General features: G+C 54.2%; 2 protein-coding genes across 4 annotated transcripts in view; one reads left to right on the top strand and one right to left on the bottom strand.

Moving 5' to 3' along the window:
- Window positions 1-2,243: 2,243 nt before the first annotated feature.
- Window positions 2,244-17,046, bottom strand: GPR179 (G protein-coupled receptor 179). Its single transcript, XM_043469981.1, has 11 exons — window positions 16,214-17,046; window positions 14,801-14,909; window positions 13,086-13,173; window positions 12,431-12,666; window positions 11,566-11,634; window positions 11,097-11,206; window positions 10,557-10,795; window positions 10,250-10,388; window positions 9,543-9,648; window positions 8,672-8,818; window positions 2,244-7,313 (listed from the first exon to the last, which is right to left on the bottom strand). Exons 1-11 carry the CDS (start codon window positions 17,005-17,007, stop codon window positions 2,244-2,246), a joined length of 7,107 nt encoding a protein of 2,368 aa, XP_043325916.1. The 5' UTR covers window positions 17,008-17,046.
- A 5,249-nt stretch (window positions 17,047-22,295) lies between these two features.
- Window positions 22,296-24,232, top strand: part of SOCS7 (suppressor of cytokine signaling 7) — a 34,936-nt gene continuing 32,999 nt past the window's right edge. Inside the window, exon 1 of one of the 3 annotated variants that reach the window (XM_043469949.1) lies at window positions 22,296-24,005. In XM_043469949.1, the coding sequence (XP_043325884.1) occupies window positions 23,038-24,005 (968 nt within the window). In that variant the 5' untranslated portion in view covers window positions 22,296-23,037. The remainder of the gene's footprint in view (window positions 24,006-24,232) is intronic. The other 2 variants (XM_043469968.1, XM_043469959.1) reach the window with 2 other exon arrangements.

Genomic DNA, 24,232 nt, shown 5'->3' with positions numbered 1-24,232 from the left:
CGAAGGGCTGGGCAGAGACCATCTGCAATGCCAGCCATGTAGCTGGGCACTGGCTGAGAATTAGCCAGACCGCCCCATAGTCGCTAAGGCTGCAGTGTGGCTACTTTGGACTTTAGAGCAGGCACTGTCTTTTCCTTACCTGTCTACTATGACTGTTTAGAAATGGTGAAAAAATAAATTTACCATAACAAGCTAGAAGCAACTACAATGGTCAAGAAAGCATCTTTATTTTTTCTCCATGGCTTATTTCACAGCTGTGATTACAGGGACAACTTTTCTGTTCCCAGCTAGTCCATTCTCAGTGGGATTCTCAGAGGTGCAGCATTTGCATTTGGTTCAGAAGCTAGGAGGGCTTCTCAGGTGGCTTAGGGGAAAAGAATTCTCCTTGCCAGTGCAGGAGACACAGAGATGCGGGTTCGATCCCTGGGTTGGGAAGATTTTCGAGTAGGAAATGGGAACCCACTCCAGTATTCTTGCTTGGAAAATACCATGGACAGAGGACCTGGTGGGCTGCAGTTCATGGGGTCACGAAGAGTCGGATGTAACTGAGTATACACACACACACAAGCTGTGAGGCTGAGAATGCAGCCTGGAGCAAGACCACACTTTAGTTACTGCTCTGGAAGCCTGGGGGAGGGCATCTAGGTAAGAGGGAGTGCTTAGACAGGGAACAAGGATGTCTGGTCTCTTAAAAGTGGGTTATTCCATGCTTTCTCTTCCTTTTTGGAAATGGAGCACTTTTGCTACTTTCTGTGAAGCCCTGTAGCTGCCCAGAATATTTACATGCGAACTTTTTTTTCCCATTGGGTATTTGGTTTCCTTTTGTCTTTTTTTCCTCCTTGTGAATGGCATCAGTATCTGTCCAGTTAGAAGGTGGGTCCCTGCCCAGCTCTGCCGTGTTTAGTCTGCCTGTTTCCACCCCCTCACCTCTGCCAGACCTGGGATGTCTGTGACCAGTGTTTTTCTCCTTTCTCATTTCCCTTTGGTAGTATCACCTATTTCCAGCACTCTGTTATCTAGGACCGCTTAAGTAAAAGTAGCCTGAATTGGCTTGAAGGAATAGAACAAGAAAGAGCTCCCTAAGAAAGGAGGCTTTGTACTTAAGGATGCCCTTTCCCTGGCCGTTGGGCTCTAACCTGCCCCAACCACTACTCTTTCTGAGGGCAGTTACAATGCTGGCTGTAAACAGGACCTCCTTTCTTTCTTGAGCTTCTTGGGAAAGAGACTGATGTGGGCCTCTTATTACTGAGCAAGTGAGCTGACGTGGTTCTTGCCTTGGAACCAGAAATTCCCCAGGCTCCTGTTGCGTTTGACAACAGAGAGGAGTCCCTTTAATGACAGTACTGAAAGGCTAGGAGAATGAGGCAGTGGGGTGAACTCTGCAGACTGTCAAAAGATGGGGCAGGAAGAAGAGAAGGCCATCTGAGAAGGCTAGCAAGAGGCATGCTTCTTCAACTGTGAGACAGTGTCTGGAAGGGAGAACTCGCCCTCGGCCTGCGTGGGCAGGACCTGGAGCTGTTGCCTTTCCCTTTATGCTCTCTGTTTCTTACATTCCTTTGGATGCCAGCTGTTAATATGGACGTAAATTCTCTTGATTGGCTCTACTTCAGTGAGCAGGGCAGGTAAGAGGATCAATAAAGCAGAAACTGGAGATCGAAGTCAAAATGACAAGATCTTTAAGGCATTACAGGGACCTCTTTTGAGCCATTTAAGTTTTCCTCCTGATTTGCTTTTGAATTTGAATTAAGTAGCTTCTAAACTTCCTGTGGTGACCTTTTATAATCTCCAGCCCCTATGTTGCCAATGCCTTGAGTGGTTTACTTTCTTAAAAAATATCCTTGGGAGATTTCAGAGAAGAATGGGTTTACCTTTGAGAAAGTGTGGGCTGGGTACAGCTGACTCCCTTTTGTCATTAACATTAGCTTTACAAGTGATGTCATAGATGGCTTGTGTTGAGTACTCTAGCTGGATGGGAGCATTAATTAGAAGCCGAAGGTCTGGCCCTTGTGCTCTGGAGCAGGAAGAAAAGAGAGGAAGTAAAAAGAGGATGGTATTTCCTTTTGGAGTCTGAGCTGCACCCTTCTTGTACAGTTTGTCTTGGAATGAGTTGACTTCTGGCCTTCTTGGAAAGGGAAAGTGGCCAAGTTTGTTTGATTCAGTTTTTTGGAAACACCTAGAACTTGGAAAGAACCTTGACTGTTCTGAAAGCTAGCCACCCATGTATGACCTCACCGATGGAGTTGTTACTCCCAGTCCCAAGGATAGACAGTTGGAGGGATGAGTTCTTCAAGCTGAGCTTCAGAAGCTATTTCCTGGTCTTCAGTTAAGGAGGAAGACTTTTGAGTCTCAGCTTCTTGGAGGGTTGGCTCTGGGGCTAAGCTGGTCCTCGGCTCAAGTTCTGAAGGGACTTGGAGTTCTCTGACACCCTCCAGAGTAAAGGTACTGGCTGGCTTGTTCACTTTGGGGCGGGGGCTTTTGCTGTCTGGAAGGAAGCTACCCAAAGGCCTCTGGACTAAAAGGCATTGTGGGTTCTCGGGGGCTGTGGGGCAGAGCATTTGTTTCTGAGTTGCTGTTAAAGCCAGAAGACCAGATTCCTCAGATGGGGCTCCAGTTCCCTCCCAAAGACATGAGTCAATGTCTGCCATGGTGCCCGTTACTTTATTTCCTTCGGGATCTGTGACTTCCCATTGACACAGCTCTGCCACCTGGCTCCCCATACTGCTTGCTCCATGGGGAATGACTTTGGGTTGGTCCATGGCTGGAGCATCTGGCTGGGGAGAGAGTCCTTCTGACCTTGTGCCTTCCCAAGGGCAGATCGTCTCCGTCTCTCTGCTGACTTTTACTTCTTCTGAAGAGTGTTCTTCAGTCCCTCCAGATTCTGCCTTTTGCAGGAACATTTCTCCTTGCCCTTGAGATTCTCTGTCCACCTCTGGTTCACATCCCCCATTCTCTGCTGTTTCTTGGCTCACCTCCCAAGGGCAGATTTCTGTTTTCTTATCAGGGGGAGCTTCTTGCGCTTCCCGTGGACACACTGCCGCTACCCTGGCTCCCACACTGCCTGCTCCCTTGGGACTTTCTTTGCTACTGTCAGAAGATTGTGGGGCTGGTTGTGGAGACAGACAATCTTGACTCTCCCGGGGACACACAGCCTCCTGCTTTCCATCTGCCCTTTCGGGCTTTTCCTGAAGGGCCACAGCTTTGTGCTCTGGTTTTTCTGGGGCTTTCCCCTTCTCCTCTTGAGTTTCCTCATCTCCATCCTGTCTTGACACTCCTTCCTCAGGGGTTCTTTCAGTCACTTCCCAGGGACAGGTCTCAGCTTTGGCGCCACTATCAGATGTGGGAGCGTCCATGGCAGGAGCATCCCACAGGCAGACCTCAGCGAGCCTGTCCCTGGCGCTGGGCAGTGTCTGAGAGCTGGCTTTAGGTTGGTCAGGGTACTGATTGTGTGGATGGGAGAAAGAGTCCATAGGGGCCATGCTCTCCTGTAGATGGATAGGTTGTAGTTCACTGCTCGTTTTTTCCCCATCTTCAGCAGTGACTTCTGCTTTTCCTGGGGCTACAGGTTCTGGGGAAGAGTCCATCTTTGGGTCTTGTGTCAGGCCCCCTTTCTCTGCTGCCTCATCGCTCATTTCCAGGGAGGGCCCCTCTACCCCTCTGCCGGACACGTCTGAGACAGGGGCCTGAGCAGAGGGTGCCCTCAAGTCCTTCTCCCAGGGACACACAGCTTCCTGCTCTTGACTCAGTTGTGTTTCCCATTTTGATCTGTCTTCTCCCAGGGAGGTGAGTCTCCCCCTTTCTAGCATTTTCTCCCTCTGCCCCACTGAATCAGTTCTCATCTCTTGTTCTAATTCCTTCCCAGGGGCTCCTTCATCCACCTCCCAGGGACAGACCTTGACTTTTTCACTAGTAGGTGCTCCGTCCGCTTCCCAGGGACATACCTCCACTGGTCTGCACCCCGCACGGTCCAGCTCCTGGAGCTCAGGTTTTGGGCTGTCAGTGCCCAGAGTATCTGAATGCCAAGAGGAGACCCCTGGATCCATGCTCTCCCAGGGGCAAGCCTGTTCGCACTCCTGGGCCTGCCTCTCTGGAGTAGCAACAGCTCTCTCGCCAGGTCCAGAATCTGCAGAAGGCTTCCTTGTTTTGCTTGAAAACTGCCCAATGGCCTCCATTCCCAAAGCCCTTCTCTCCCCAGCTCCAGCACTCACCTCCCAGGGACAGACCTCTGCCTTCTCGGCAGGCAGGGTTTCCTCCGCGTCCCAAGGACAAATCTCAGCAGTTTTGCTTTCCGCACTGCTGGACATCTGGAAACTGGCTTTGGGTCCACCTGTGTCTTGACCAGGTTGTGGGGTGAAGCTGCCAGGGTCCACACTCTCCCAGGGACAGACTGCTTCCTGTGTTGGCATCTGTCCCTCAGGCTTTGCCCAACTTGGGCTAGCTTTGATGCCTGATGTTTCAAGCATCTTCTCCTTGTCCTTTTGAGATTCTCTTCCTTTTGGTGCCTGTCCTGATGTCCAGTCCTCTGTCGTTCTCTCATTCACCTCCCAGGGACAGACTTCTGCCTTGGCAGGTGTTGCTCCCTTTCCCTCTGACCTGAGATCTGGTGGGCAGACCTGTGCTGCTCTACTTTCTTCATTGCTGAGGAGTTGGCCATCAGCTTTGGATGAGGAATTGTCTAGATGTGGGCCAGAGTGCCCAGCAGCTGTGCTTTCCCATGGACACACTGACTCCTGCTGTTGGCTAAGTTTCTGCACTGCTTTCCCAGTCCATCCCCCCATCCCTCCAAAGCTCCCTGTTCTGGAGGTTTCCCACTTTTCCTGGGGAGATTCTCCACCTGGCCCCTGACTCAGCATTTCCTTCCCCACTACCTCATCACCCAGCTCCCAGGGACAGATCTCTGCCTTGCCGATGGCAGGAGTATCTCCCGCCTCCCATGGACAGACTTCAGTGATGCTACTGCCCAAACTCCCCGAGCAACCAGGGGTTCCTGGGGCCTGAGTAGAGACCGCTGAGGGGCCCCGGAAATCTGTCCTTTCCCACTGACAAAGAGACTCCAAGCCTTCACCCACTTTCTGTTCTTTCCAGAAGGTTGTTTTCTTGGGAGTTTTCTGCTTTTCCTGGGGGAGTTTCTTTATTCCCTCCTGGGATGGTTTCCCTGTCTCTCCTCCTTCCCTTGCCTCCCAGGGACACAGCTCTGCCGTGGTGATATCAGATGTACAAGGTCCTGGGCCAGTGGCTTCCCACCGATGCGTCTCCACCTCTCTAGGCTCCATACTGCCCACTGCCTCAGACCTGCCTCCGGTTCTGTCCGAGTCCTGAGGGGCTGACCCAGGAGACAGACCCCCAGGATCCGCACTCTCCCAAGGACAAACTGCCTCCTGACCCCTGACCAACCTCTCTGGCTTTTTCCGAGCCACAACAACCACATCTTTGGGCTCTGATTTTTCCGAGGCTTTCCCCTTCTCACCTTGGGAGGCATCCAGATATTGCCTTAGGGCCTCCTTCTCAGGGACTCCACCCACCTCCCAGGGGCAGATTTCAGCTTTGTTGCTGCCATCAGGCTGACACAGTTCTGACTCGGTGATTTCCCAGGGGCATACTTCTGTCACCCTGTGGTCAGCACTGCCCAGGGGCTGGAGGTCAGCTTTGGGTAGTTCCCGCCACCCCACTGGAGCTTCTTTTGCTTGCTTAGCATTTTTGTCCCCAGCTGTGCCCTGCCTGAGTTGCCTCAGTGTGGCAGGGCCTGTTTTACCTGCTCTCTCAACCTTCCCCTCCCCTAGACACTGGGAAGTCCTCCTACCTCTGTCTTCTTGTTCCCTGCTGCCTTCCCGGTGACAGACTTGGAGCATCCTGCTGGTGTGAGCATTCTGTTGGTTCTGAAGGGACTCTTCGTCGTCACAGGGGGCAAGTGCCGCCTGCTTACTCACCCCCTTGGGCCGGCCTGGCCTGGGAGATCTGGGGCATGCCCCCACACCCTCTCCAGACGCTCGGCCCTTCTCCTCCTTCTTAGGACTCCCTTCCCCGCTCTCTTTCTCTCTGTATGTGCTCCGAGAACGGGTCAGAGCTTTGATAGCCAGGCCCAGGCTGCGCATGGAACCCTGCTGGACAGGGGTCTTGAGGCTGTGGGATTTAGAGAAGACCTTGGGCCTGTCCTCATCCTCCTCAGTTTCCCCTTGGAGACGCCCGCCCTCTGTGTCCACCCCATTCTCCCCAGGCCCCCTCTTGTCTACCGCCACAGAGAGGGCCCTCCAGAGACGGGCCCGAGCTGGGACATGAGACAGGTTGCCTTGCTCTGGCCCCGAGGGGCCTTCCTGAGACACATTTTCTTTCTTCACCGGCAGTTCTGCATTCTCCCAGGGGCAGATGTAGGTAAGTAGCTTGGGACTTTGTGGGGGTATTGGGATGGGTGCCAGGGCAGGGGCAGGAGCCGGCATCAGAGCTGGGGCCAAAGTGGAGGTGGGAGACAGCATCCCCGGCTCCCCCAGGCCCACCCCGGACGTGGCCATGATGGGTGTGGAGATCTGGTGCCGGATGGGCAGGTGCGGCAGCCTTCTGGCGGCCTCCTCCTGCAGCCTCCCGGAGACGTGGGCGCTGTCCACGCTGCGGCTCTTGGCCGGGGAAGGTGGGGCAGACACGGGGGCCGCTCGAACTGGCTCCAGCCTCCGGGCCGAGGGCCTACGCGCCGGGCTGGCCAGGGCGGCCTCTGCCTTCCTTCTCTCCTCCCGCTCCTTTGCCTGCCGGTAGGTCTCCTCCAGGTAGGCCTGGCTGGCCACGAGCAGAGCCTTTTCCCTGGCGCCGGCCACGACGCTCAGCGACTTGTGCAGCGAGGCGGCCCGGGCGCGGGGCAACCGCTCGCCCACCGTCAGGTTGTGGGCGCTGGCCGACCTGAAGCCCAGCGCGGGGGGCCCGGCCGCCGACTCGCGGGACTCGCGGCTGTCGGATCGCGGCCCCTTGCGGGCCAGCTTCCTCCTCAGCAGCGAGTCGACCAGAGGCGGGCTGTGGTCCCGGTGGGGGTCACAGTCTTGCTCGCAGGTGCTGCGGGACTTTCGCAGGCCAGGAGGCGCGGCGGGCTCCCGGAGGCTGGCGCTGAGCAGCCGGCGGCGGGAGGAGCCGGGCAGGCTGCCGCGGCCTGCGGAGCCCGAGTCCCGGGAGTGCTGGCGGGCCAGCGCCTCGGGGAACTCGGCCAGGTACCTCATGAAGGAGCGGCCCAGGCCCTGGCGCCAGCTGGCCCGCTTCTTGGGCAGGTGGGGGTTGTTCGCGGCCATTTCCTTGGTCTTGTGCACCTCGAGCTGGGCATAGAGCTTCTTCAGCTCGTCCTGGGGGCCGGAGAGCAGAGCCGGCTTGAGGACCATCCTCTCCATCCTCTGGCGGGGCTGCTCTGCCCCTCAGCTGGTGCTGAGACCCTTTTCTCTGCGGGAACGCTTTCCCACCAAGCCATGTCCTTTCCTGGCTTTTAAAACACTTAGAAAATTCACCTCTCTGTTTCTGCAGGGCCAACACCAACCTAGTTCTGAGCTCGACCCACTGAGGACGCAGGGCTTTGCCTTCTACCCGGCACTGTGGTCCGGTGGGCGGTCCCAGCTCCGCGCACAGGAAACCTGGGTGTGAGGCTGCTGACCTATGGTATGCCTCAAGGCTATTTTCTTGCCCTCTCTGAGTCTCTACTTCAATAAAGGAAGGAAGTCTGACTGCCTAGTGTTCACTGCCTTAAGAGAAGTGGTGCAACCAGTGGGTGTGAAAACGGCCATATTCAGGTGTAAGTGACAGGATGGGGCTTTGTTGTTTCTACTTTGGGGCTCTCCCCACAGTGAACATAGGGAGAGCACACCCACTGCTGATCCCCAAGCTGGAGGGTCAAGGATGGCGTGGCAGTGGTCACCTGTCTCCACTTAGGCCTAGGGTGAAGAGGACACCGGGGCAGTTGAGACAAGGAAGGAATTGGGGGATGTAAACAAGTCAGATGTGGAGGGGGCTTCAGGGAAGGTGGAGGGATGGACCCAATGGCTTCCTGGGACTGTTCCCACTGTAGATTCTATAAAACAATGGGCTTTACTGCCAGTCTCTTTATTTCCTACTCTCTGGGCCTCTCATCAGGGTTCCTATCACCATTATGATGTTCTTTTTTTTTTTTTTTTTCATTATGATGTTCTTAAGCAGAAAAATAAGGTGAGGATGCTCTCCTGATGTAAGACTCAGGAAGCACTTCCTTTCTCTAACACTGCTGAGTCCAGGGAAAGAGGATCCTGGTATGGAAATCCTTGGTAGCCACTCACTGGCTGAATTACCCAACCCTAATGGCCCTAGGAGCACTAACTGCTGGGTGTGCTGGGGGCTGAGGGGCTTCTTAGTCTGCCACTCATGGTGGCCCTGTTGAGTGGAGGACACAGGCGATTTGAGCTCCATGCATGGTTCTGCCTCTACCTTGCCAAGTGGGCCTCAGGAATGTGAGTTTTGGTATTTAGGGGGATCTTTTCACGTGTGTGGTCTCCTTTGTGTAGAAGCAGGAGAAGCAGCTTGGGGCAATGGTGGAGAAGAAAGGGAGGCAAGTCTTAGAGGAAAAGCTAGGGAGAGGACAGGGGGCCTGCAGTGGCACACAGCCCAAGTGGCAGGGCATCACTGCTCGCTGACCAGTCCCTAAGTAGCATCAGGAGGAGGTCAGGAGGGCAGCACCTACCCGAATGTCTCCAGGGTCCAGGCTGCGCTCGCTCCAGGCTGAGGCAATGCTGCTGTTGAGGTAGGAGCCTGAGCGCTGCAGGTCCAGCTCATCCTCGTACACCTCATCCAAGATCTCCTCTTGGGGAGGAGCCCCCGGCTTCCGGAACTGGCCAGGGCAGGCATGATCAGGAAAAAGACTCATGTTGGCTCCCTATCCTGTGGCATACATATTTACTCCACAAATCCTCAACCCCTTCTCTGATTTGGGATTCTGGAGGTCCAAAGAGTATTGTTCCATCTCATCCTTCCTGATTTTCTCTAACTTGGAGACCAGGGGTCTCTAATGCCCTGTACCCACAATTCCTAGCCATGTCCTTCAGCCCCCCTCACCTATCTCTTGTAACTGCTTCTGAGTTGATTTTCAGAGTCTGCCAACCTTCCAATTGTGTTACAAGGACCCCCTTCAGCTCTAGCTCTTATTTCCCTTGCCCAGGGATTGGAGACAGAGCGTCCTTCCCCAACTCCCTTATGCATGCTAAGTCGCTTCAGTCTTGTCCAATTCTTTGCAACCCCAAGGACTGTAGCCTGCTCGGCTCCTCTGTCCATGGGATCCTCCAGGCAAAAATACTGGAGGGGGTTGCCATTCCCTTCTCCAGGGGATCTTCCCCACCCAGAGATCAAACCTGGGTTCCCGCATTGCAGGGGGATTCTTTACCATCTGAGCCACCAGGGAAGCCCTTAGCCAACTCCCTAAGTGGGCTCCAAATCCCTCTGGGCCCAGGTGTCATCCTCACCCTGACCTGAAGAGGGCACTGTGGGCACAGCAGGCCCACAGGGCCCCTGGCAAAAGGGCCGGGGTCACCTCACTTGGAGGCCAGAGAAGCCCTCACCTTAGGGATGAAGATCAGAGCCAGTGTGGTGGTGACTGTGCTGTGGGTGTGAAAGAAGAAGAGGAGGAGCGTCCAGTCCGGGTGCAGGGAGGGAACCAGCACAAACCTGGGGGTGAGGAGGTGGTGGCGGTGGGGTGATGGTTAGCTGCAGGGGGGAGCGGCCTCTTCCCTCTCACCTGTCCCAGTGGCTCTCCTCCCAACCCCAGCCCTGCCCTCCCGCACGTGCTCAGTGGAGTGAGGAGGGCACTCTTCCTTCTTCCTGCCCTCCCACCTCAGGGCTCACGTTAATCCCCACTTCCGAGAAGCCTTCCCAGACTACCCCAGCTTGCCTTCTCTGGCTGCTTATAGCTCTGTTATGACCCACCCTGTGGATTGGTTCTACCTTCACCATGGGGCCAGATCCTTGTGGACACTCAGCAGGTCTGCTGCTGGGACGGCTGAGGTATGAGGGGAAGAAGGCAGGGAGAATGGAGCCCGTGTGGGGAGGAGAGCAGTGGGGGGTGGAATGGGAGAGCACTTAGGGTGTTGGGTGAGACATAGGGAGCAGGAAGAATGTCTGTTGGGTAGGGGGAGAACGCTACGTGAGGAACTTTCCTCACCTTGCAGCTATTGCCAGTAAGGTTGTGGGATGGGGGTACCCTCACCTGGGAGAGGTGAGGAATGGTGTTAGGGTGGAAGGCGTGGTGGGTAGGAGGGCCTGTCCTCACCTGGCTGTGTGGAAGGCAGCAGAAAGCAGCAGCTCGTTGTGCAGGGCGATGCCCATGTACCGTGGCTCATGGAAGGCTGAGGGGACAGCCCGGGTGGCGTAGCAGAGGAAGCTGCCCCAGCACAGGAGCAGCATCTCAGCTGTAGGGAAACAAGGAGGGACAGAGCCAGGTACCACCTCAGCAGCCACGCCACCCCTTTCTCTGTAGGGGGTTCTGAGGGGAGCCTGGTCCAGGTACCGGCGGAAGAACCCTTGGAGGTACAGGGCGGGGGACCAGAGTGAGGCTGGACTCTGTGGGAGTAACTCACCCACCACCATGATGTAGTCCCAGCGGTCGTGGTGGCAGAGGTAGAAGTGGCGTCCTGCGTGCGTGTGGCCTCGTGTTACCAGTGACGTGTGCTGAATGCCTGGCTCCAGGACCCCTGCCGTCCATACAGCCAGGAAGCCCAGCACCAGCAGCAGGAGCAGCCCCAGACGCCGCAGCAGCCGCCCGCTGCTTAGGTGGGGGCCCCGCTGGGCCGTTCGAGACAGAAAGAGCTGGAGCACTCTACAAGAGTCAGGGTGTGGCTGGTAGACGCGGGGAGCGGGGGGTGCCTCTGGCCATTGCTTCCCTCCCCTCCACACATCCCTGTTCTCCTATCCCTTCCATGGGTCAGCGCCTCCTCTTACACCGCGCCCCTCCAAAAAAAAGTTACATGGTGGGGAGGGCTACAGTGATGGGAACAAGCCTTGGGGGCCCAGAAGAGTAGAGTGGGTGGGGGGTCTGGCGGTAAAGAGCTCCATCCCATAAATGAGTTGGGGTGGCCTGGAGGGAGCAGCGTGAGACCAAGGCCCAACCCGGACCCTACCTATAAAGCTTGAGTATAATGGTGCCGTAGACAGTGGCAAAGCCCAGCAGCCGGACCCAGCGGAGGGCGATGCAGCGAAAGACACCGGGCTTGAAGTACAGGATGAAGACCTGGTGGGGAGGGGGTAAAAACAATCGCTGTCCATTGCACTTGCCCTCTGTGTCAGGCCTACACTAAGCACCTTGCTGGTCCTTCTAACAGCCTCCTCAGAGACATCATCACCTCCATTCTGCAGAGGAACAGCCTTGTTATCAGGTTAGATAACTTGTCCTAAGTTACACAACAAGTCATAGAGCTCTTTTAAGCCTCACTAGGCCAGCCTGTCACCTGTAGGTACGAGCAGGGGGATTTTGAGGCCTCTGAATCCCCCCACAGGATACAGAGGACAGATTCTGGGGTGTGGAGGGTGCCAGGTTGGGACTTGGGGGGGATGCCAGGAGGTGGGGTCAGGCTCTAGCCACAGACTCACAGGGAAGTAGAGCAGCAGGGATCCAAAAAGGATGGCTTCCAGCAGTACCACTCCAGATGCCCGGATCCTCTGTGAACCCAGGGAAGAAAGACGCATGTAAGCAGGACAGTGAGAGGATAGAGCCTGCAGGATGGTGCAGGAGGGTCTCAGGTCTGTTTGAGGGGTCACTCCGTGGCCCTGAGCTAAAGCCTCCCCCTATAACTTCAGCTCTGCCTTCTTCATCCACAGGCTCTTCGCTCCACTGGCACTAAGCCTGGTTGAGGCCAAAGGTTTCACATAGCCCCCGCAGCCCCACGCCCCTCCCAATCTCACCCTGGGCCTTGCTGCAGACCTGGGCTAGAATCGGAGGCTGCTGGAGCTGGAAGGGATTTCAGGCTTTCCCCCAAGCTTTGGGTCAGACAGCTTCCTTGCCTAGAAACTCCCTTCTCTGTGAATGGACCTTCAAGCTTGGCTCAAGTGGCATGTTCTCCAGAAAGTCATCCCACGCCATCTCAGGCGGGATGACCGGGTCCCCTCTCTGACCTGCCACAGCAACTGACACCTGCATTCTGGCCCCTGTCTTACTGTGCCGTCATTCTATTTACACATCTGTGTCTTCCACTCAACTGGGAGCTCCACAAGGGACCAGATCACTTCCACTAGTGCCTACATGGTGTTTTGAATCACGTCCAATGACTTCATTGCCCAGGTGAGGAAACAGGTCTCCGGTGGTGAGGTCACTTGCCTGATGTCACAGAGTTAGATTAAGGATCAAACTTGTATTTTCCAAGTTCTAGCCTTAGGTAGTCTTTGGTCTCCCCCTAATGCTAGAGATTCACGATGGGTAGGATGTGTGCAGAGAAGAGAGACGTGGGGCCTTGCTTGCCTTGCTCTGGCGGCAGCGATAGGAGACCAGCATGCTCAGGAAGACGACCAGCATGCAGCATGTCTGACAGGCCAGCACCGCTGCCCTCAGTGTGGGGGCTTCCTGCACCAGGCACGGCGTGGCATCCAGGCAGCTGGCACAGCCCTCGGCACATGGCTGGCAGCGCAGCAGCCTCCCAGGGCTGCCTTGAGGGGACCCAAATTGCCCAGGAGGCTGGGCAGCACCCTTGTCTGAACCTGTAATGAACAAGATGCATAGAAGGAGAGGGGCGTGGCCGGGGCATCCTGAGACCCCAGCCTTCCCTCCTCATGGTTGGCACAGTTCTTATCCTGCCCTCTTAGGGTCTGTGTCCCCTGGGGGAAGGAATGAGGAAGTGAGTACTTGCAGGGGAAGGCAGGAGAAGAGTTGATACCAGGCTAGGATTCACCATAAGGTCAGCTTGCATCAAATTGCCATGTTTTAGGCTCATTCTCAGAAGGCATAGACACCCCCAAATTGGACCCTGCCTGCGTCTCCTGCTTTTCTCGACATTCTGCCCTGGCCCCACAAGTTTTTCTCCCAGTATCTCACCGCAACCTGCCTTTCTTCCCCAGATCCCACCTCCAATCAGCCCAGCCTGTAAAACATCTGCCTGGCCCTCACCATAGTTACATACCCAAGGAGTTGCTTGCCCCGTAGAAGCCAGGTCGGCAGCGGCAGAGGTATTGGCCAAGGACAAAGCCCCGACTCTCCAGGGGGACACACTGTGGGGACGACAAACACCATAGGTATTTATACGGGGCTTTCCTGCCGGGGAAGCGTTGGGAGATCATCTACCCTCCTATCCACAGCCCCTGGGTCTACACTGGGAAGCCCCAGTCCTGGGGAAGCCTTCCCTCCCTGAAGACCCTACCCTGACCCCACCATTGTCTCTCTTATCAAAGAGGCCTCCAAACACAGAGTTTGGAGATGGATCAGCCTTTTATCCAGACTAGCTGTGACAGGAGCCTCATAGGTCCCATTTCCCAATCCCCAGCTGTTGCTAGAGCAAGGTGTTGGGGTAGTGGAAGCAGAGAGAACTCTGAGATCAACCACACCTGTGTGCCTACATCCTGCTTCAAAGGGTCAACATCAGCCTCCCTCTTGGGCACACAGGTGGGTTGAAAAGGCTTGCATGAGGGAGCAGCTTCCTCTATTAGGGCCATCTGCCTTTGGTGTAGGACTGCTCTCCCCAGCCCTAATGCCAGGCTAATGCCAGGCTGGTGGGATGCCAAGGCCAGCTCTTTATTCCAACTCCACCCTCTGATGTTTGACCAGCAGGAGACAGAGCAGACCACAGAGCCAGGCAGGGAAGATAAGCACATGGAGGAGGTCAGATCTACTGTAGGGAGTGGCCAGGAACAGATAGCAGTGGGGCGAAGGAAGGAAGATTCCATATCCAGCCCCTGACTTCACCTAAAAGGTGCTTCTGAAATCGTGGCCCAACTTTCCCCTCTGCTCAGATTGCTAGAAAACACTCTGTTTCTGCCACAGTCTGCACCATCAGACAAATGCATACCCAGAGACATGAATGTGGCTGGGTTTAAAAGTGCACTGGACAATGGGAGCCTTTATGCATCCCTGGATGTATAGCTTCAGACACATGTGCCCTGAAGAGCAGCAGATGCCCAAACCCGCTCCACTTCCCAGCAGGCTGCAGGGCTCGCCTTGGCTTTGGTTCAGCTCAGGAACAAGCATGCAGTCAGTGTTACTGTGGAGCGGATTAGTTCATTGGCCTCCCAGTTTCCCAGTAGTGGGTTTGCAGGATTACCAACCATTGCTTTCCATTATCCAGATTCTCCTGTATCCACGGCTTTGATTTTGCCAGCACCTGGCCCGGGTCCCATCATCTTCACCAGTCCCAGAGCTCTTCAAGCTCCTTCTCTGGTTAGTCTCTTCCTACATCTCAACTTCCTCCTACCTTCCTCCTACATCCCAATTCCACTTATTTCAACAAACACCTAACAGAGCATCCTTTGTGGCTTAGAAGGAGCCCAGAGCTCTGTTGACATGGAGAATATGGTTCAGGAGAAGGAAAGGGGATGATTAATAGAGGCTCAGGAAGTGGTCCTGGGAAGGGATCCTGAAGCACCAGAAGGGACAGGGAGGCACATTGAGATTGCAAAGGAATGAAAGTGGCTGTCTCAGATGGGGGATGGGGCTAGGCTGTAAGTGTCCTCACTTTTAAATAGCTTGGTATCTCGTCTCTGTCTCATCAATAGGGACTTCCCTGAAGCCCTGAGAGGCTGATGTGCCTGACAGCCTGACAGCTGACAAACAGCTGCTCCTGATGGCTTGATGGGGAAGGGGAAGGGAGGCAGGATACCAGTACCCGACCCTCTGTATCCTTACCTGGGTGCTGTTGAGATCACACAGGTGTGTGTTAGAGTACCAGTCCGGGCCACTGGCACACTGATTGATGTCCACGCTCTGAAGGTCTACGTCCATCTGCACCTGCCCCCTAGGGCAGTGAATTGGCAGTTAGGGGTATAGTGAAGGGTGCCAAGGTGGACATGTATCCTTGGACCTCAGATCATGGTGCAATGCAAGCTTTACGAACTTTAGCACAGTGGCTGTACCGTGCCAGGAGAGAGGGCACACATGCATGCCACTTCTTCAGTGCTATTAATCCTCACTGTCTCTGCTTCAACGATCCTCCTCCCACTAGGTTTTTTATCCTGCCCCACCCCCCATCCCTTAGCTTTTCAATATCCTAGTATTTCCTGATTTCTATCAATGGGTAAAGGGAGTGGGCAAGACATATGGGAGCTGCAGCTCTGATGATCTGTCTGAAAGGGATTTTCACACTTCCCCACTGCGTGTATACACACTCACACTCAAACAGGCACACAAAGCTCAGCTATTAACAATGCCCCACTCTGCCCAAACCAGGTCTGAATTGATCACAGTGAAGGAGATATGGAACAGAGGGGCCCAGATTCAAGAGCTGCCTGGCCCGAGGGCTCTCAACCCTGGCTCTGAGCCCAATGGGGAGAGAGCTGGCAAAGAGCCAGGCTGCCTGTGGCCAGGAGAAGAACTCTGCTGGGGACAATGAATGGGGACACAGAGCTGGGAAAACAACGTTGATTGTTGAATGCCTAGCGGTACAGTATCCACCTGCTCCCTCCTTCCCATCATGGCTCCCAGTCGGCTCTTTACTCCGGTTGAGGGAGGAGGTCAGTTATTTGAGGAGCATCACAGGCTCCTGGGCCAGGACTTGATATAAGAATACAGCCATGGGAGTGATGCTGGGGACCCGGCCAACTTCTGGGCAGAAAGGGCAATGGTTCCAAGCCTTCCCCCAGGTGTCTTCCTTCACTTGCAGAAGCCTCCTTTCCTAGTTCTAGATCGCTACAGAGTAGCGGGTTTCACTCCTGGAACACCCATCTGACTCCTCCGAGAAGCCGAGAAGCCGGTACACAGATTGTCACTGCTATCCCTGCCAAATCCTCTCCTGCATTGTACCCATTACTCAGATCTGGGAACCAGGACCTATACCCAGCTGTGCCCCCCATCAGTACACACACACACACATGTGTATGCCTATATGTAAATGGATCTACAGTACACATACCTGTGTATGTTAACACGTAGTTAGATTCCTAGAGTCAACTGCAAATATACACAGCTGAATGCAAATACACACATCTGTGTACCCCAGATGCACATGTGCATACCAAATAGCCTATGCATAACTAGGACCCCCCCTCCCCCGCCACCTCCACAGATCCACAATAGCATCAAATCCTGCACAAACCCACTTACCTGACCTCTGGGCTGAGGTCTGGCTTGAGTCCATAGAAGGTGGCTGAGAGTGTTATAAGCCAGCCGGGACGCAGTCGACCCTCCTGGCATTCTAGGAAGGGAGGAGACAGTCTCACGTGCTGCACGTCCCCGACATATCCATCACCCTGTGGCCACTTGGGGCTGCCAAGGCTCCCTAGGTCATTGGTCAGCACTCGCTTCTGCAGGTCAGTGGGGTGCAGGGCTCCAGTTGAGCTCTCCTCCTGCACCCTGTTCCCGGACAAGTCCTGAAGGATGGTCTCCTCCCCAATCCGGGTGGCCTGCAGGGCCAGCTGCAGGTGGCTGGCCCCCGGTGGAGGGTTAAAAGTCAGCAAAGCCCGGTATGCCCTTGGGTCCCCCTCGGCCACACTGCGGACCAGTGCCTGGTACCATTCCACGTCCTCCTCCACACTGGACTCCCGGATGTCGTTGGCTTGTAGCAGCATGTTGAGGAAATTGGCGGCCTGGGTTACAGTGCCTGCTGCCCTCCATAGGATTGGGGGGAGTCCTGGTCTGGCTCCTGCCCCGGGGGCTTCATAGCGCTCACTGCAGTTTGCCCCAGACAGCTGTTGAGCATCTCCAGAGTAAAGAAAAGCCAGGGCTGCCTCAGCCCCCTCTGGGGGCACCCAAATGGGTACAGACCCTGGCTTGACTTTGGAGGACAGTGCGGGCAGAGAGTGGAGGGTCCTTGGTACCCCCAGAGCCCAGCCAAAGAGGAAACAGCAGCCTAGCAGCCCTGCCGCCGGAGAGGGCATGGCCACTGTCCTGGTGTCCATCCTCAGGGCAGCCTGCAGGGCCCTGGAGGCCAGACTGCCTGCGGGATTTGGTGGCTGCAGTGCTTCCACACCTCGTATCTTCGTTTCCTCTCTTCCTCTCTCTCTCTCATGCTTACGCTGTCTTGCTTGGTTTTTGTTTTTTTCTTCTAACATCATCATCTGGCTTCTGGACGTCAGCATGAGGGCTCTGCTCCCTCCTCTCTCAGTGTGGCCCCTCACTGCAAACCCTCTTAATCCTGGCACACCACTCTTCCCTCCCACTCTTATCCAATATCCAGGCTCCCTCCCCCTATTTCCCACCCTACATCTGCTCCAGAGAGAGACAGAAGGGAGGGGGGATGAAGGGACCAGCAGTCTCTCTCTTCATCTCTCCCTCTCTCCCTCTGCCCTTTGCTCCATTAGGAGAGATGGGCAAATCCAGGATGGGGCGCCATAGCAACCGCAGATGAGCCTGTGCCCCTCTCTCCACTCCTCTGTTCCACTTAGCCTCCTGGCAGCAATTTCGACGGCCATGATAAAGGGCCAAGCTGCAGCTCCCCGCAATCTGCTCTAGCTGCCTGTGGCTCCCCCCCCTCCAACCGACACCACGCTGCTAAACTGAAATCTGAGACTAGGGATAGCGAAGGGTGGGCAAGAGAGCTCAATAGAGCCATAATCGGTGTGTGTACAGACTGTGGCAGTGTACAAAGTCTTTTTCATGTGTGTTATCTCAATGAATCTTCCTCACACCCACCTGTGCTGAATGTTCTTATCCCAATTTCACAAACAGTAAGGCTCAGAGACTCACTTAGCTGCTGCATTTGAGTTGAGACTCAAACCCAGAGCTCTGACTCCCCTACAATGTCCTAGCTGGGACACTGGTTTTTCCCTTGTCTTCAGACCTGCGGTGAAACATCAACTTTTCCTGAGTACTGAGCCTGCTGCCCTTCGGACGAGAACTATACCACTGGCTTTCATGGTTCTCAGGAGCTCAGACTCAGCCTTGAATTACACCATCAGTGTGTTAGTCAGCTTGGGCTGCCACAGCAAAATACCATAGACTGGGTGGCTTAAACAATTCTGGAGGCTACAGAGTCCAAGATCAAGGTGCTGACCAATTTGACTCCCTCCTGAGAGCTTTCTTCCTGGTTTGCAGATGTTGTTGTTGTTTGTAGAGACCACGTGTAAAGGAAGGGAAGTTTTTAGCAACCACCACCCAACCCTTCCTACCTATACTCAGGGATCTGGGGCATCAAAGGCTTAAGAAGGGAGGTGGGCAGAGTGAGAAGGAAAGAAACGAACAGCACATGCACAGGAGCCAAATCCCTGGGTGACTTGTGATGGGAAGGTGGTGGGAGAGGGACAGAGAGGAAGGCTGAGGCTTTGTTTTGTGGCTGACTTCAAGAATCCACACTCTTCTGGATCCAACAACATCAACCCCCTACCATCACCCTGTTATTCATCCTTAGAGACCTCAAGAAAGCCTCTGTATAAAGGAGGAAAGCAAGGACCAGAGCTGAAGCGCCTTCCTTAGGATCACGCTGTTGCTTGTGATAGAGCAGGGGTCCACTACCCCACCCAGGGGGGCCTTCCTTTTCCTGCACCACAGTGGTTAAGATTCTGTATTTCCACTTCAGGGAAACAGGTTTGATCCCTGGTCCAGGAACTAAGATCCTGCATGCCAAGCAGTGTGGCCAAAATGAAACAAAACAACAAACAACAAACGCCTGGAGGTGGGGGAGTCCTACTGGGGGTGGAGTGGGGTAAGAGAGTAAACAGTTTTGTCTCTGCTTCTTTCACCCTCATTTTGTCATCCTCAGCCCTGTCTTCTTTCTCCCTTCATGAAGACCATGGCTAACCTCTCCTGCTTTTCCCAGTCTTCTTACCCACCACATCCTTCTCCCTGTTGGACACAGTAACTGGAAAGCCCAGAGTTAGCACTGTCTGAGGCAGCCTCCTTGGATCCAGAATGGTGTGGATAGGTAGGAAGGGTTGCGTGGTGGTTGCTAAAAACTTCCCTTGCTTTACACATGGCCTCTACAAACAAACAACAATTCTGCTTTGGAACCTTCATTGGGAATGTAAAGGGTGGAGGAAGAGATGGAGGCTAGGGCACAACCCCCCACAAAATCCCTATAATGTTAGGACTAAAGGTGCCTACAGCAAGTGGTCACTGGGGTCAGACTGTATCACACATCCATACTTCCCTCCTTTGCCTCTCTGATTCCATGTGCTAAGAGAGAGAGGGATGGCAGGGGGCGGGCATGGTGAGCAAGTGCCCCATTCCATGTTCTTGGTATTACTGGTTACTGTTAGCCAAGAGCCAACAGGACACTTTTGGTGAAGACATAATAGTTTTTTCCTCCAAGAAGTTTTTCATAACAACTAATGTCTGTATAGCACTGTAGCATTTGTTTCCCAGGTGGTGCTAGTGGTAAAGAACTGACCTACATGGTGGGCTCTAGTCCACAGGGTTGCAAAGAGTCTGACACAATTGAGGTGACTTAGCACACACACACGTAGCAATTGCATGTAAGTTTTCATTTAATCCCTACGACAGCCCCATCAAAGGGGGATTGACCTATTTCTACAAATGAAACACAGGTTCAAATGTGTTTAATTATTTGCTCTTGGTAATATGTTGAGGAAGTGGCAGGACTAGGACTCAAACTAGATGGCAAGCTCCAGAGGGGCAGAGACCGTGCCTGTCTTACTCATCACTGTACTCGAAGCCGTTGCTGAATGAGTGCGTGAACTCAAAACTGGTTTAGATTCTCTGTGTTGTTCTTTGCAAACCTTTAAAAACTAGGGTTCTACCACTGCAGAGACAACTTCTATAGCCCTCAAGAAAAAGGTATCTATGGACACGAAATCGACACACTCACACAAATCCAACTCACCCAAAAATACACTTGCTTTGCTTGGAGCTTAATTTTCAACATTTTTTCCAGGAACTGGGCTGCAGGCCCCTGGATATTAAGGGAAATGGAAAAAGGCAGCATTCCTTGCCCTGTGTTAGAAAGAGCCTGTGCACATTCCCCTTGGCCTCTGTGTGTTCTGGGCTGGAGGAGATAACCCAGAGGGCAGAAACAGCTGGCTTCCCTCTGGGGCCAAGAAATTAGCTGGACAGCAGAGGGTGCTGCAGAGCTTCAAGACCTTGCATTGATGGGGTAATCTGTTCCCCAGCCAGAATTTTCCAGAAATAACCAGGATCTTGTTTGGGTGGTCTTCTTAGGCCTCTGGTGTTCTATGATCCTATAGCAATTACTCTTCTTTTCTCCAGAAACTTAAGTGACACCTAAGAGGGAGCTGAGGGAGAGAGGGTAGAAAATATACTCTTTGGGATCAGAACTGGTTTTGAATTCCACTGCATCTTTTTGGATTGTGTGACCTGGGCAAGGGAGGGTTATTAATTCTGTAGTGCAGAATCAGAGATGAATTTGTATCAGGAGTCTCTTATAAGCATGGAACCATCATTCCATGTATCAAGGGCCTACTCTGTGTCAGGCAGTCCGTGGCACTGGAGAGTCCATGATGGAAAAAAAGCAAACTAGACCCCTGCTCTCATGGAGCTGATGGTTTAGTAGGGAAGACAGACTTTAATCAAAGAACGCCACAGACAGATGACAAATCACACTTGTGCAATTAAGTGCAACAAAAGAGTAGTCTTAGAACTCAGGGAGGAGGAATTACCCAGGCAAGGAGATTTCCCTGAGGTAGAAAGGAGTAAGTCTAACTGGAAGGATGAGTAGGAAGCAAAAAATGGAGGGAACAGGCCTTTCAAGAAAACGGAATCACTTAAGCGATGGTCATAAAGTGTGTGAGCCTGACCCAGGGGGCTACTGGAACTGCAGGGCAGAGAGAACAAGGTGGAGCTTGGTGGAAGATGAGGCCAGAGAAGCAGGGGTCTGATCACACAGGACCCCATAGGCCTCCTTAAGGAATTCTATCTTTAGCTTAAGATCAGTGGGAAACCACAGAGGGTTATAATCACAGGCTACTGGCAAATATTCAGTTTTAAAAGGTCTCTCTGGCTATAAAACTCAGAGCAGATGGCTCGAACATCTACCCCTCAATGTACCTTCAGGTACTAAAGTTGCTAAATACTGCTAGACAATCCTTCTTCCTTATCCTTTGCATCCCTCAGCATCTCTTCATGGGATGATTGCAGTGGGACTGGTCTCCCTGCCTCCAGTCACACCTCCTCTACACAGGCTTGGTTTTATTTGATCTTCACAGCATGCTTGCAGGTAAGCAAAGGAGCAGTCCTTATCCTGAGTTTGCAGATGAGAAAACTGAAGTATAGTGGTGATGTGGAACTGGCTTGTGAAAGACCAGTTAAAATTTCAGAAATTTTGTAAGCCAGTTGTTAAACACAGCCAATTATTGAAAATTAAATCAAACAAACCTATAACTAAATTTATTAAAAACAAAGGTAATAAATTCCCAAAACTCATCACTTCTTAATAATTTTACTGTTATTATTTACCTATGCTCTTGAGGCTATTTGTATTACTGCTTCTGTTACATAATATGAAACTACCACATAATAGTATTCTCTGTATTCAATAAAGTCAGGATGGTAGATTGAAACCAGCCTTGGTGGGAATCTTTGCACCATAGAATTGGCAAACACTACAGAAAGGGACTTGATTTATTGTTTCATTCTTTATCTAGATTTAAGAAAGTAATGGAGAATAATAATTCAGATTTTAAATGAATGTATTGTCTGTAGCCATTACATTCTGGATAGACAAAGCTTGAGGAAACATTCTTTCAATTATTTGAAAACTGTTTTCTGATCAGCAAGGAAGTTGCTCCCAAAATTGACAGTTAAGACGTCTTTGTTTATTCATTTTTTTTCTTACACTGACACAGAGGACATCAACCAATAACCATGTCACAATTACATTCCCCCCCTCAACCGAAACCAGTTTGGCTACCCATATAGGAGTTTGGCAAAAATCAATGAAAGTATTCTGTGAGAATAAATTGGTTATAAAGAATTTGCAAATGTACATTATTATTTGTAAATTCTATGCTACATATCCTTTACATCAGTACTGCTGCTGCTGCTGCTAAGTCGCTTCAGTCTTGTCCGACTCTGTGCGACCCCATAGACGGCAGCCCACCAGGCTCCCCCGTCCCTGGCATTCTCCAGGCAAGAACACTGGAGTGGGTTGCCGTTTCCCTCTCCAATGCATGAAAGTGAAAAGTGAAAGTGAAGTCGCTAGGCGTGTCCGACTCTTAGCGACCCCATGGATTGCAGCCCACCAGGCTCCTCCGTCCATGGGATTTTCCAGGCAAGAGTACTGGAGTGGGGTGTCATTGCCTTCTCCGCCTATATCAGTACAATTTATGATAAATTTATGTACATATATATCATATGCATACATTCCCCTTTTCTCCCAACAGTCGGCTGTTCAACATTTATCAGCACAGCCCTGGCTCTAGAACATATTCCTCACGTGTCATTCTATAAATATTCACTGGATGCCAAGGCGGGGATACAGTCAATGAACAAATGACTCGTCCACGGTCACACATCGCAAGCTGCATAGGTAGGACCAGAGCCAGAGGTATTGTCCTCCCAAGGCCAGCGGCTCTCTCCCAGGACGATACCAGGCTTTCCAGGGCCATCCCACCTTACCCTCAACCGAACGGGTGGTTTCGCCCAGAGCGCCCGGGAAGTGAAAAACCAGGGTCGGAGTTGAGGACTAAAGACCAGGCGAGAAGCAGCTCACGACCAATAGCGGCCCAGGTCTCGCGCAACGTCACTCTCGGTAGAGGCCAGGGCGAGCAAGCCCTGGGGGAGGGGGCGTGACCACCATCTCCCGGAAGTGACGCAATCTGGGGGCGGTGCTCGGTGGCGGCGACGCGCGGCCTGGGCTCGCGCTGGGCTCCGCGCGCCCCCCGCCCCCTCTATGAGGCAGAGGCCGCGGCGGCCGTTAGCGCTGTAGCTTCGGGGGCCTCGGCGGGCGGGGCTCCGGCGGGGCCTGGCCTAGTCCCCACCCCAGCCCGGCTCCCAGCCGCCCGCCCTCCCTCTCCCCAATGCAGGGGGCAGAACTCCGGGATGGCGAGGCGGCGGCGGCGGCCGCTTCGTACCGCGTCCTGAGCCGCCTGCTCGGCTATGGAGAGGCGGCCCCCGAGCCAGGCCCACCGCCGCCGCCCCCGGGCCATGGCCCCGCGCCGCCACCCTTCCTCGCGCGGCCCGGCCCGCGGGGCTCCAGGCCGCCTCAGCTGATGGTGTTCCGCAACGTGGGTCGGCCGCCGGAGGAGGAGGACGCGGAGGCGGCCCAGGAGCCGGGACCCTCGGAACTGCTGTGTCCCCGGCACCGCTGTGCCCTGGACCCCAAGGCCCTGCCGCCGGGGTTGGCGCTAGAGCGGACCTGGGGCCCGGCGGCTGGACTAGAGGCGCAGTTGGCCGCTCTGGGGCTCGGGCAGCCGGCGGGGCCGGGGGTCAAGATGGTCGGTGGGAGTTGCTGCCCGTGCCCGTGTCCTCCGCAGCCGCTCCCTCCGCAGCCCCAGCCTCCTGCTGCCGCCCCGCAGGCCGGGGAGGACCCCACGGAAACGAGCGACGCGCTGCTGGTCCTGGAGGGTTTGGAGTCGGAGGCAGAGAGCCTGGAGACTAACAGCTGCTCGGAAGAGGAGCTCAGCAGCCCGGGCCGCGGAGGAGGAGGGGGCGGCCGGCTTCTACTGCAGACCCCCGGCCCTGAATTACCCCCGGTGCCCTTCCCGATGCAGGACTTGGTCCCTCCCGGGCGCTTGAGTCGAGGGGAGCAGCTGCAGCAGCCTCCCCCGCCGCCGCCGCCTCCTGGGCCCCTCCGGCCACTCGCCGGCCTTTCTCGGAAGGGCTCCCTCAAAATCCGCCTCAGTCGCCTCTTTCGCACGAAGAGCTGCAACGGTGGCTCTGGCGGTGGGGATGGGGCCGGCAAGAGGCCTTCTGGAGAGCTGGCTGCTTCAGCTGCGAGCCTGACAGATATGGGCGGCTCTGCGGGCCGGGAGCTGGACCCGGGGAGGTGAGACCGGCTCGGGGGCATTGGGGCTGGCTGACAAACTTCCTTTTCTCGTTTCATTTCCCTTTTATTCTACTGCTAAAAAGATCCTGACAGTTCTTAAGATGTGGCCTTCATCAGGAGGCAGAGACTTGGGGCTAAAGGTGGTAATATCGCCTAATAGGTCAGAGCTGTTTGTGGGAGCGGCGTTCACCCCCACCCCCACCCCCACTTCTCAGCTGGTTAGCATC

This window comes from Cervus canadensis, chromosome 1 (genome assembly GCF_019320065.1).
Source record: "Cervus canadensis isolate Bull #8, Minnesota chromosome 1, ASM1932006v1, whole genome shotgun sequence".
NCBI lineage: Eukaryota > Metazoa > Chordata > Mammalia > Artiodactyla > Cervidae > Cervus > Cervus canadensis.
The sequence above is the reverse complement of the archived record's forward strand: the minus strand, read 5'-3'. Positions and strand labels throughout refer to the sequence as shown.

What these genes read in the sequence shown, in the direction of transcription:
- GPR179 (XM_043469981.1), bottom strand. Translation starts at nt 17,007, where the DNA reads ATGGACACCAGGACAGTGGCCATGCCCTCTCCGGCGGCAGGGCTGCTA. An exon ending in ATCGCTGCCGCCAGAGCAAG is followed by an intron (nt 11,635 to 12,430) that starts GCAAGCAAGGCC and finishes CTGGGTTCACAG; the next exon opens with AGGATCCGGGCATCTGGAGT. An exon ending in CCCTGCTGCTCTACTTCCCT is followed by an intron (nt 11,207 to 11,565) that starts GTGAGTCTGTGG and finishes CCTCCCCACCAG; the next exon opens with GTCTTCATCCTGTACTTCAA.